The 12,638-nt window shown below is 42.8% G+C and overlaps 1 protein-coding gene across 1 annotated transcript in view; it reads left to right on the forward strand.

Moving 5' to 3' along the window:
* LOC124015428 (ras-related C3 botulinum toxin substrate 2) overlaps positions 1 to 12,339 on the forward strand; it is a 22,419-nt gene extending 10,080 nt beyond the window's left edge. The window contains exons 2-6 of the mRNA XM_046330610.1: positions 3,416 to 3,487; positions 4,069 to 4,186; positions 5,393 to 5,455; positions 11,075 to 11,234; positions 11,555 to 12,339. Of these exons, the coding sequence (XP_046186566.1) occupies positions 3,416 to 3,487; positions 4,069 to 4,186; positions 5,393 to 5,455; positions 11,075 to 11,234; positions 11,555 to 11,685 (544 nt within the window). The 3' untranslated portion in view covers positions 11,686 to 12,339. The remainder of the gene's footprint in view (positions 1 to 3,415; positions 3,488 to 4,068; positions 4,187 to 5,392; positions 5,456 to 11,074; positions 11,235 to 11,554) is intronic.
* The last annotated feature ends 299 nt before the right edge of the window (positions 12,340 to 12,638 follow it).

Genomic DNA, 12,638 nt, shown 5'->3' on the forward strand with positions numbered 1-12,638 from the left:
GGAAAACTCGCCTCCCTGCGGACCTGGCATCCTTTCACTCCCTCCTCTCTACATTTTCCTCCTCTGTCTCTGCTGCTAAAGCCACTTTCTACCACTCTAAATTCCAAGCATCTGCCTCTAACCCTAGGAAGCTCTTTGCCACCTTCTCCTCCCTCCTGAATCCTCCTCCCCCCCCCCCCCTCCTCCCTCTCTGCAGATGACTTCGTCAACCATTTTGAAAAGAAGGTCGACGACATCCGATCCTCGTTTGCTAAGTCAAACGACACCGCTGGTTCTGCTCACAGTGCCCTACCCTGTGCTCTGACCTCTTTCTCCCCTCTCTCTCCAGATGAAATCTCGCGTCTTGTGATGGCCGGCCGCCCAACAACCTGTCCGCTTGACCCTATCCCCTCCTCTCTTCTCCAGACCATTTCCGGAAACCTTCTCCCTTACCTCACCTCGCTCATCAACTTATCCCTGACCGCTGGCTACGTCCCTTCCGTCTTCAAGAGAGCGAGAGTTGCACCCCTTCTGAAAAAACCTACACTCGATCCCTCCGATGTCAACAACTACAGACCAGTATCCCTTCTTTCTTTTCTCTCCAAAACTCTTGAACGTGCCGTCCTTGGTCAGCTCTCCCGCTATCTCTCTCAGAATGACCTTCTTGATCCAAATCAGTCAGGTTTCAAGACTAGTCATTCAACTGAGACTGCTCTTCTCTGTATCACGGAGGCGCTCCGCACCGCTAAAGCTAACTCTCTCTCCTCTGCTCTCATCCTTCTAGACCTATCGGCTGCCTTCGATACTGTGAACCATCAGATACTCCTCTCCACCCTCTCCGAGTTGGGCATCTCCGGCGTGGCCCACGCTTGGATTGCGTCCTACCTGACAGGTCGCTCCTACCAGGTGGCGTGGCGAGAATCTGTCTCCTCACCATGCGCTCTCACCACTGGTGTCCCCAGGGCTCTGTTCTAGGCCCTCTCCTATTCTCGCTATACACCAAGTCACTTGGCTCTGTCATAACCTCACATGGTCTCTCCTATCATTGCTATGCAGACGACACACAATTAATCTTCTCCTTTCCCCCTTCTGATGACCAGGTGGCGAATCGCATCTCTGCATGTCTGGCAGGCATATCAGTGTGGATGACGGATCACCACCTCAAGCTGAACTTCGGCAAGACGGAGCTGCTCTTCCTCCCGGGGAAGGACTGCCCGTTCCATGATCTCGCCATCACGGTTGACAACTCCATTGTGTCCTCCTCCCAGAGCGCTAAGAACCTTGGCGTGATCCTGGACAACACCCTGTCGTTCTCAACTAACATCAAGGCGGTGGCCCGTTCCTGTAGGTTCATGCTCTACAACATCCGCAGAGTACGACCCTGCCTCACACAGGAAGCGGCACAGGTCCTAATCCAGGCACTTGTCATCTCCCGTCTGGATTACTGCAACTCGCTGTTGGCTGGGCTCCTGCCTGTGCCATTAAACCCCTACAACTCATCCAGAACGCCGCAGCCCGTCTGGTGTTCAACCTTCCCAAGTTCTCTCACGTCACCCCGCTCCTCCGCTCTCTCCACTGGCGTCCAGTTGAAGCTCGCATCCGCTACAAGACCATGGTGCTTGCCTACGGAGCTGTGAGGGGAACGGCACCTCAGTACCTCCAGGCTCTGATCAGGCCCTACACCCAAATAAGGGCACTGCGTTCATCCACCTCTGGCCTGCTCGCCTCCCTACCACTGAGGAAGTACAGTTCCCGCTCAGCCCAGTCAAAGCTGTTCGCTGCTCTGGCTCCCCAATGGTGGAACAGACTCCCTCACGACGCCAGGACAGCGGAGTCAATCACCACCTTCCGGAGACACCTGAAACCCCACCTCTTTAAGGAATACCTAGGATAGGATAAAATAATCCTTCTCACCCCCCTTAAAATATGTAGATGCACTATTGTAAAGTGGCTGTTCCACTGGATGTCATAAGGTGAATGCACCAATTTGTAAGTCGCTCTGGATAAGAGCGTCTGCTAAATGACTTAAATGTAATGTAATGTAATGTCATCTCTACTGCCTCTGATCTGGTGGACTCAGTAAACAGAGAACATCCCTAGTCATCTCTACTGCCTCTGATCTGGTGGACTCAGTAAACACAAACGATTTGTTTTTAAATTATGTCTTAGCGTTAGAGTGTGTCCCTGGCTATCCATAAATGAAAAATATTAAAAACATTGTGCCATGTGGTTTGCTAAATATAAGTACTTTTTAAAATGATTCATACTTTTACTTTGGATGCTTAAGTATATTTTAGCAACTACATTTACTTTTGATACTTAAGTATATTTAAAACCAAATACTTTTCGACTTTTACTCAAGTAGTATTTTACTGGGTGACTCACTTTTACTTGAGTAATTGTCTATTCAGGTATCTTTACATTTACTCAAGTATGAGATTTCAGAATCCAGTGAAAGCAAAAGCCAGGGTAACATAACCAAAAATAGGTAGAATTGTTTAATTTAATTTAATCCATTTACAATTAATTTTCCCTCACTTTGACATTTTTTTCCTTGCAATATTTTTTTTTGCTATCAAATACTTTTGGATTCATGTTTTGCTTTCAATATCATTACTTTTGTTTGCAATACTAAGACTTTTGTTCTTGACTTCAGAAGTTTTGCTTGATATTAATTGGACAAAAGTAACTCACTCACTAGAGAATGGCACCATGTAGTAACACTACTAATCTAAACTAAGGAGTTTAAAGCAGCAATCCTTAATTGAAACATTAACAGTTGTCCTCCCCACCACAGTTTTGGTAAAACGCTGAGGGATGGGGCTGGAGAAACGCAACCACTTTCAAATCCATAGACTACACTATGGATGCGAGGACTGACCATCCATGCTATCAAAATGATAGTTTTAACCATATTATTAGACTTATACAGTGTTTGTTTACATTAACTTTGTTAACAAACATTGTTAGTGAAAATGTTTTTCACACGTAAAAATGCAATTCTGAGTAGAAAATTAATATGGTTTCACTTGTGAAATTTTACCTCAATATGAAAACAGCTACAGTATTTGACATGTTTTTTTTGTAAGAGAAGGGAGTTACTCTGACAGCTGGCAGCTACCCTGTAATGACTGTAGGTTCTCTCGGTGTGTGCTAGAGTAAAGGTGTGTGTGTGTGTGTGTGTGTGTGTGTGTGTGTGTGTGTGTGTGTGTGTGTGTGTGTGTGTGTGTGTGTGTGTGTGTGTGTGTGTGTGTGTGTGTGTGTGTGTGTGTGTGTGTGTGTGTGTGTGTGTGTGTGTGTGTGTGTGTGTGTGTGTGTGTGTGCTCGTGCTCGTGCTCGTGCTCGTGCGCAGGAGAGTGTATCAATGTGCTATTGCAGCAAGAAAATGTGTGTGTATATTGTTGGCACACAACTGATTGCCCAAAGTCTGTTTCAGTGCTGTGGGAAAGACATGCCTGCTCATCAGCTACACAACCAACGCCTTCCCTGGAGAGTACATCCCCACAGTGTAAGTACTGGACCACAGACAGACACAGTGGACATGATATGGCTGGTACAGTGACAAATGTGTGGGCTGAATGGACAAACATCATACATAATGCAACCAATAACCAGAAATAGGAAATAATATTATATTCACAATAATTCTAGGGATTGGTATGCTAGATATTGACTTTACTTTCACAAACACCTATGGTATGCAGTTTGTATACACTCAGTGGCCAGTTTATTAGGTACACTATCTAGTACCGGGTCGGACCCCACTTTACCTTCAGAACAGCCTGAATTCTTTGGGGCATGGCGTTCAATTGTTGCTCAATTGTTGTCAAGGGACCTAACGTGTGCCAGGAAAACATTCCCCACATCAGTACTGTTAACACCAGGCAGGATGGGTCAATGGATTCAAGTTGTCTTGATGTCTGTCTGCCTGCTTTATATTGCAAGCCATGACCATGTGACTCACTGTCTGTAGGAGCGATCCATTTTCGTGAATGGGGTGGTGTACCTAATAAACTGTATACTGTATATTCTGTGTAAGGTTTTTCACTGTGATATGTTCTAGATGTAATGGACTCATTTGTCTTGCAGGTTTGATAACTACTCAGCCAATGTGATGGTGGACAGTAAGCCAGTGAACCTGGGACTGTGGGATACAGCAGGACAGGAGGACTATGACAGACTCAGACCTCTGTCCTATCCTCAGACGGTAACACGCATACAGAATCTCTATTACAAATGATATACAGTGGGGTCCGGAATTATTGACACCCTTGATAAAGATGAGCAGTAATGACTGTATACTGTCCAATTAATAATGGATGCTGCCATGATTACGAATAATCCTGAATGAATTGTGAATAATGATTAATGAGAAAGTTACAGAGGGTCAAAAATCATAGCCCCAAAACATGCTAACCTCCCCTGTTATTGGTAATGGTGAGAGGTTTGAAAATAAAAGAAAGGATCTGGACCTGCCTGGATCTTTCATTTAAAGACCCTTGCGCCCTACGGTCTCAACGTAGACTTTGATCTGAAGCCATTCTTGTGATTATTGTGACGTTGCCATTGTAATTGTGTGTAAACTTGTATAGTCAAATTAATCTATGATCGTATGCTATCCATTTGTTTGTATGTTCTTTGTATGACATTTTAATATTTGATTATTAACCAATGATATTAGGCCACTCCTGGCCATGATTACAGACACCTGTGTCGTTTGACACTACATAAACGAGTCATCCTGCAGTGTTTGTGATTATACCCTGATGAAGACAGCTTGGCTGTCCAAACGTTGGTATTACATTTTTGCATCTGAGCTCCAAGAGTGTGCGGCTTTCTTTTATTTTCAAGTTTCTACTCCGCTAGGCAGCACCTCGTCTTAATAGGTGTGTGTTTCTTTTTCTTCTAAATGGTGAGAGGTTAGCATGTCTTGGGGGTATGATCTTTGACCCTCTGTAACTTTCTCATTCATCATTATTCACGATTCATTCAGGATGTAAGCTGTTGACTACTTTATTTATAAGAATCTTTAGGGGTGTCAATACATTTGATGACTACTTTTGTGAGAGAAACAATATTTCTAGTTCAACTAAATCTCCTTGAGCAATTGTATTAGCATAAAATAATATAATTTCCACATTGTTTGGAGCACACAATATAGTTCAGTATTTGCATACTACATTTTATATAGTCATTATCGCTCATATTTATCAAAAGTGTCAATTTCGGACCCCACGTCTTCTACTACTCTGATACACCTTTCTAACCTTCGGTACAACCACATGTATTACTCCCTACACCTTCACTGACCAATGACCATATACACTATATGAATCACTAGATTAAATCTGTTTACAACATCTCCCTACACCTTTAATACTACCATTGATCAGGTACTGTGTTTGTCCCCTAGGATGTGTTCCTCATCTGTTTCTCTCTGGTGAGCCCAGCATCGTTTGAGAACGTCAGAGCCAAGGTGAGTGGATGCTGTGTGATCTTCATGGCTGTTGTGCTACAGTGTATAGGTACATATAGTATTCAATACACACATATTCTATTTGATCTGTCGCCGGTGTTTTCCTCTGTACCTAATGCAGGGATAGCGGAGGACTTTGGTCTCATAATGTAGGCGTTGATTGGCGTTGATTGACACAGTGTCATTATAAAGGCTGCAGCATCCCCGAGAGCTGCAGTATGCAGCATACATTATAGATTACTATACGGAGAGAGTAACGTGTCAATACTGTTGATCACTCCTAAAGCACAGGGGTATTGAGATGTGCTTACCTTTCTGTGAATATAGATGGGCCATCATCTGTCAGTAATACAGAGGGGGTTGATGGACAGAGCAGGAAAACAGTAGAATGCCAGTTAATCTATAAAATGCCTGTCAAGATTAAAATATATGGAGTGAGTCTAAACACATAGAGAAATCAATCGATTTAAAAAGGATAGGCTACTCTGGTTTACCTGCTTTCAATAGAACATCCAAGTGTACCGTATAATAAAACAAACATATTGCACATTCTGGCATTTACGGTACAGTAATAGGATATAGTCCAATGGACAATGAATATTTTTCTATTTGAACTATGTCTGAGTAATGCTATTGTCAATAGTTGTTTTGTGATCTGCTGCTTTTACCTTGTTGCAGAGGCCATGGTTTTAGTCGCTTCAGTCAGACAGTCATAAATAAAATATTTCAAATCCAAGGACTAGAACAGCACATCTATTCAGGTAGCACCTTGCATCCCGTTGGATTCCAATGAACCTCACTCCATTTGGATAGGATATAGAGGTCTGTTCATCAATAGAATGAACATATTCATATTCAACATATCATATTCATTCAGGTCAGAGAGAAGTAATCATCTCTTCTTTAAAGGAGTCAAACATGGATGTCCCATGTGAACTTAACTCGCCTAATGCACGATGAGACCTCTACCTACTCCCCCAGGTAACTGTCAGGGTCTGTGTCTTTTCACTGCACGGGGCACACAGTTTAAATGTCACCTTGGCAGCTCACAGCTACTGCTGAACGAAGCTGTCCTTGAGCCCTCTATCGCTCTACTGCCATTCTGATGAAAAGGAGAAGATAGTAATTGTCCCATCCTGTCTCTCCATCTCCATCTCTCCAGAAGTCATGGGTTTTAAACTGACACACTACTATAGACGTTGAATTCACATCAAAGAGCTATAATATCACCAAAAAAGCCTGCCAAACATGACCCTTTTCAAACACTTATTGTTGATTATTCTCATACCATTGCCTCAGCCATAGGCTTTGTCAAAAGTTCTGGAAAATGGTTAAAGACCTGGAGAATAAACCCTCCTCCTCACAGCTGCCCATGTTCCTTAATGTTGATGATGTGGTTTCTACTGACAAGAAGCACATGGCTGAGCTCTTTAATTACCACTTCATTAAGTCAGGATTCCTGTTTGACTCAGCCATGCCTCCTTGCCCGTCCAACATTTCCTCCTCTCCCACCCCTTATAATACGACTATCCCCGATGCTTCTCCCTCTTTTCCCCCTGCCCCGCTACAAAGTTTCTCCCTGCAGGCGGTTACTGAGTCTGAGGTGCTAAAGGAGTTCCTTAAACTTGACAGAGTTAGATGGTTTAGACCCTTTCTTCTTTAAGGTTGCTGCCCCTATCATCGCCACGCCTATCTCTGGCCTATTAAACCTGTCTCTCCTTTCTGGGGAGGTTCTCATTGCTTGGAAGGCTGCCATGGTTCGTCCTTTATTTAAAGGGGAAGATCAAGCTGATCCTAATCTTTATAGGCATGTTTCTATTTTGCCCTGTTTATCAAAAGTGTTGGAAAAACTTGTCAATAATCAGCTGACTGGCTTTCTTTATGTCTATATTATCCTCTCTGGTATGCAATCTGGTTTCTGCTCAGGTTAGGGATGTGTCATTGCAACCTTAAAGGTCCTCAATGATTTCACCATTGCCCTTGATTCTAAGCAATATTGTGCTGCAATTTTTATTGACATGGCCAAAGCTTTTGATACGGTAGACCATTCCATTCTTGTGGGCCGGCTAAGGACTATTGGTGTCTCTGAGGGGTCTTTGGCCTGGTTTGCTAACTACCTCTCTCAAAGAGTGCAGTGTATAAAGGCTTGATCCTAGGCTCCACGCTCTTCTCAATTTACATCAAAACATAGCTCGTAGGAAGCTCTCTCATCCATTTATATGCAGATGATAAAGTCTTATACTGAGATGGCCCCTCCACGGATGTTGTGTTAAATGCTATACAACAAAGCTTTCTAAGTGTCCAACTAGCTTTCTCTACCCTTAACCCTGTTCTGAACACCTCCAAAACAAAGGTCATGTGGTTTGGTAAGAAGAATGCCCCTCCTCCCACAGGTGTTATTACTACCTCTGAGGGTTTAGAGCCTCATAGAAGTACTTAGGAGTATGGCTAAACGGTTCACTGTCCTTCTCTCTAGACTTTGTTTCTTCTATCGTAATCGCTCCTCTTTCACCCCAGCTGCCAAAGTAACCCTGATTCAGATGACCATACTACCCATACTAGATTACAGAGACATAATTTATAGATTGGCAGGTAAGGGTGCTCTCGAGCGGCTAGGTGTTCTTTACCATTCGGCCATCAGATTTGCCACCAATGCTCCTTATAGGACACATCACTGCACTCTATACTCCTCTGTAAACTGGTCATCTCTGTATACCCGTCGCAAGACCCATTGGTTGATGCTTATTTATAAAACCCTCTTAGGCCTCACTCCCCCCTATCTGAGATATCTACTGCAGCCCTCATCCTCCTCATACAACACCCGTTCTGCCATTCACATTCTGTTAAAGGTCCCCAAAGCACACACATCCCTGGGTCACTCCTCTTTTCAGTTCGCTGCAACTAGCGACTGGAACAAGCTGCAACAAACACTCAAACTGGACAGTTTTATCTCAATCTCTTCATTCAAAGACTCAATCATGGACACTCTTACTGACAGTTGTGGCTGCTTTGTGTGATGTATTGTTGCCTCTACCTTCTTGACCTTTGTGCTGTTGTCTGTGCCCAATAATGTTTGTACCAGGTTTTGTGCTGCTACCATTTTGTGTTGCTACCATGTTGTTGTTATGTTGTGTTGCTACCATGCTGTGTTGTCATGTGTTGCTGCCTTGCTATGTTGTCTTTAGTCTCCCTTTATGTAGTGTTGTGTTGTCTCTCTTTGTGATGTGTGTTTTGTCCTATATTTATATTGTATTTATTTTTATTTTTAATCTCAGGCCCCCGTCCACACAGGAGGCATATTTGCCTTTTGGTAGTCTGTCATTGTAAATAAGAATTTGTTCTTAACTGACTTTCCTAGTTAAATAAGGTTAAATTAAATAAATAAAATGTTTAAAAAATGACAGGTAAGTGTCTGACTCCTCTGACTTCACTGTCAACCATTTGAATTGAGCTGATTAGTTTGGGAAGTGTTGGAGAGGACAGCATTATATCAAGAGCAGTGGAGGTCAAAAGACAATGAAGTTTGATAAATCTGCTTTACTTGATATGACATTGTCAAAACAACCCTAATATGGTCCAGAGTGGTCTGAAGGCAGGTCTGGTAGGTCGCTGGAAAGTATTCATGTCATTTATTCTTACTACATAGATTTCAAGTGCTCAAACTAAGCAGGAGGGGAAAGAAAAGTGTTCTTGCTATTGGCAATTATTGAAAAGACTCGTGTTAATCCATTCCAATTTGTGCCGTTTCGAATCGCACCGCTTTCCCAAAGGACTTTACTCAGCCCATTAATTTATGATTAGCTTCAAACAATAGCAATCTCGCTTCTCCAGCCCTTATGCAAATGTTTTCCGCTTTTCACATTTAAAGAACAAACCTCTGTAGTCGTTTTTTCCTCCTCTCTCCATCTTTCTCATTCTGTTTTTCTCATGGCATGTTCCCAATGAGTCTCCATGGTAACATTGACCATGTATGCAAATGGCGCCTTAGTAGATTACCAGGCTTTCAGGTGACATTAGGATCTATTTAACATGGAAGAGCCACAGCCAGAGTCACAGCCATGTAGCATGTTGCTCACACTAACCCACCCATGTCACTCTGGTATTTGCCTGTCAAAAGGAGATTCAATTGACCCGTGTTATCTCTGATTATTGCCACAGTCCTCCTCCTACTGCTATCACCGTTTTGGATCAGCAGGAGATTAATGATCATTTAGCCATCGCTGGGTAAATGGTTGGAGCTTGAATTTCTCTCCAAGCTTCTCAAGAAAAGTGTTGTGGTTTATGCTTTCCATTATCATGTATTGGCCAACTCATATCTTAACCTAGCAGAACCTAATTCCCTCACTCCGTTCCAGAGAGATACTAGTAAACTAAAGGTGCCATTTTCGAAAACACAGAATTGCTACACCACTAAATGAATGTTTCCATTTAATCCAGTCAGCCTCCATGGAAGTTAGGGATGATTTAACTCATGGCACCATCGCCTTTCTTAGTAGGAAGCTGGGAAGTTTTATTTGTTAAATTGACATCTCTTACCTGTCCTGGTATATAGAGAAGCATCCTTTCATCTCTCTTCCACAGAGTCTGTAGGGTCAGGGCAGAGGTAACCCCTTAGTTCCTGAATAATGAAAGCCTTTTATTGTAAAGCTGCTCTTCTCCAATGTGTCCTCCTAAGGAGCTAAGGACTGGGGTAGATATCTGTGAGATCTACCCCAGTCCTTTGTGTGGCAGTCAAGTTTTGATGGCAGGAAGGCCAAAGAGTGCAGAGGAGTGGGCGTTTGTCCCCATAGACGATGACTAAATAATGGCTACCCTGCAATGAAAGAGACAGACACGGGAGGCAGAAAAAGCATTAATTTCCTATTCTGCAAAAGCATACACTGCTCTCTTGTTTCTATCAGTCACTCAATGCGGAAGAAGGAACTTCCTTTTTCATTGAGTGACTGATAGAAACAGGAGAGCAGCCATTTTATTTGAATAGTGTGTAATAATAATGACGGTAATGATAGTAGTAATAATAATAATAGTAATAGACAGAGTATCCTAGATGTTATGTGTGAGGAGCTATACCAGGAATCAACCTCTGCATTAACTCCATAATACAGTAGTAGAACCAGAGGGGAAGAGATGAAGCGAGAGGCTTGACTCTGCCCCAAATTCTGTCCACAAAATCTGTCCACAAGTAAGGATTTTTATAATGAGTGTCGAATTTCGTCAACTAAAAAATGTAATTCTAATATGCTACGGGAGCCTTATTTGATCGAAAAGACGTTTTGTAATGTTTATGTTATGAATGTTCTAATATAAGTGGACACACGTGGCATTCCTGCAACTTTGAAAAAATATTTTATTTTGGAGTCATGCCTGTTGTTCACATGTGTATGTGCCCTCTCATTGCTTAGAATGTTCCCGCCTGACCCCGCCTCCTGTCTGCAGTCCGCTTTGCGGACATTTATTCTCATTATTAAAGCGGTCAGTCCAGTATCTTGTCAGAATATAGACTATCTTTGGTAGAATTAACGATGAGCTGTATCACCAAAAAGGAAGTGAATAGTAATTCAGTATCTTTTGCTGCGGCCATGTTGACCGACTCTATGTGTGTGTGCTTTCTCCCTCTAGTGGTACCCTGAGGTACGACACCACTGCCCCTCCACACCCATCATCCTCGTGGGCACCAAGCTGGATCTGAGGGACGAGAAGGAAACCATTGAGAAGCTGAAGGAGAAGAAGCTAGCGCCCATCACCTACCCTCAAGGCTTAGCACTAGCCAAAGAGATAGGTATGTAGGTCTCTGGGATCCTGAATTAGTGATCGTGCATCAGAGATCTGATTGGTATACAGTGGTCACATATACAGTGGTCACTCTGGGTTTGTGATAGGATATGACTGAATCAGCGATTGATTGATTATCTGTCATCTGTCGTTTACAGAGTTGTACAGTATCATGGAACACTTTGTATTCTGCTCTTAGTCCTTATACTGCATAGTTGTTGAGATTTCATGTTGCCCAAGCCATCGCCCGCCAGCCGTGTGTTATGCCAGATAAACAGTCTATCCTCTTAATGTCCCTCATACATCTTTTGTGTGTTTTCTGGGTAGACTCGGTGAAGTACCTGGAATGCTCTGCCCTGACCCAGCGGGGGCTGAAGACTGTCTTTGACGAGGCCATCCGAGCGGTGCTGTGCCCCCAGCCCACCAAGGTGAAGAAACGACCCTGTCTACTCATCTGATCTCAGACCTGTGGATAGACCAAGAGGGAAGGGCTCAGGAATCACACAACAGCAAATGTTGATTTTAGTTAAATACAAAGTTTGGCAGTTTTACAAAGTGGTCTAATGTTCAGATGAGTCAACATATGTAGTGGTGAGTCTTGCCATCTGTAGTGTATATCCAGCTATAATTACAGTATATAGTGTATGCCTCAATCCCAAATGAATGGAAGATAGTTAGACCGTCAGATTGTACCATTACAGATGGTGCCTACCTTTCCCACTGGTTGGGGATTGAGGCATATAGCTGGATCTACGATTCTTCTCAATGTTAGACCACTGTTCAGGTCTGAAAACAACCATCAGACTTTCTGGAGCATCAATATAAATGTCCTTAATATTTTCAAGACAAATCCTGGATATGTACACATGGATAAGTGTTTTAGATTCATATATTGGTTTTGGTTTCTGACTCATTTTCTTATACACTTCATCTATATGATTTGTTAATGCAGTGACTGATCCTTACTGTACAAGAAAGACACTGAAAAATACATAGACCAAACAATACAGTGTGTATAGTCAGAAATGCATTGCACCATCCTAATATAAGAAACTTTCTAAAATGATCATGTTGTTTACTCTATAAAATGTATTTTTCATATTTTGACATGATACAGCATTCTACTATATTTCTAAGGTACCGTATTACTTTTCTCTCTATTACAATTTAATTTAACACAAAAAAAACGTTTGTGTCCCCTTGCCCTTAGAACAGACTCAATTCTTCGGGGCATGGACTCTACAAGGTGTCAGAAGCGTTCCACAGGGATGCTGGCCCATGTTGACTCCAATGCTTCCCACAGTTTTGTCAAGTTGGCTGGATATCCTTTGGGCGGTGGACCATTCTTGATACACACGGGAAACTGTTGAGCGTGAAAAACACAGAAGCGTTGCAGTTCTTGACACAAACC

This window comes from Oncorhynchus gorbuscha, linkage group LG26 (assembly GCF_021184085.1).
Source record: "Oncorhynchus gorbuscha isolate QuinsamMale2020 ecotype Even-year linkage group LG26, OgorEven_v1.0, whole genome shotgun sequence".
Classification (NCBI taxonomy): Eukaryota; Metazoa; Chordata; class Actinopteri; order Salmoniformes; family Salmonidae; genus Oncorhynchus; species Oncorhynchus gorbuscha.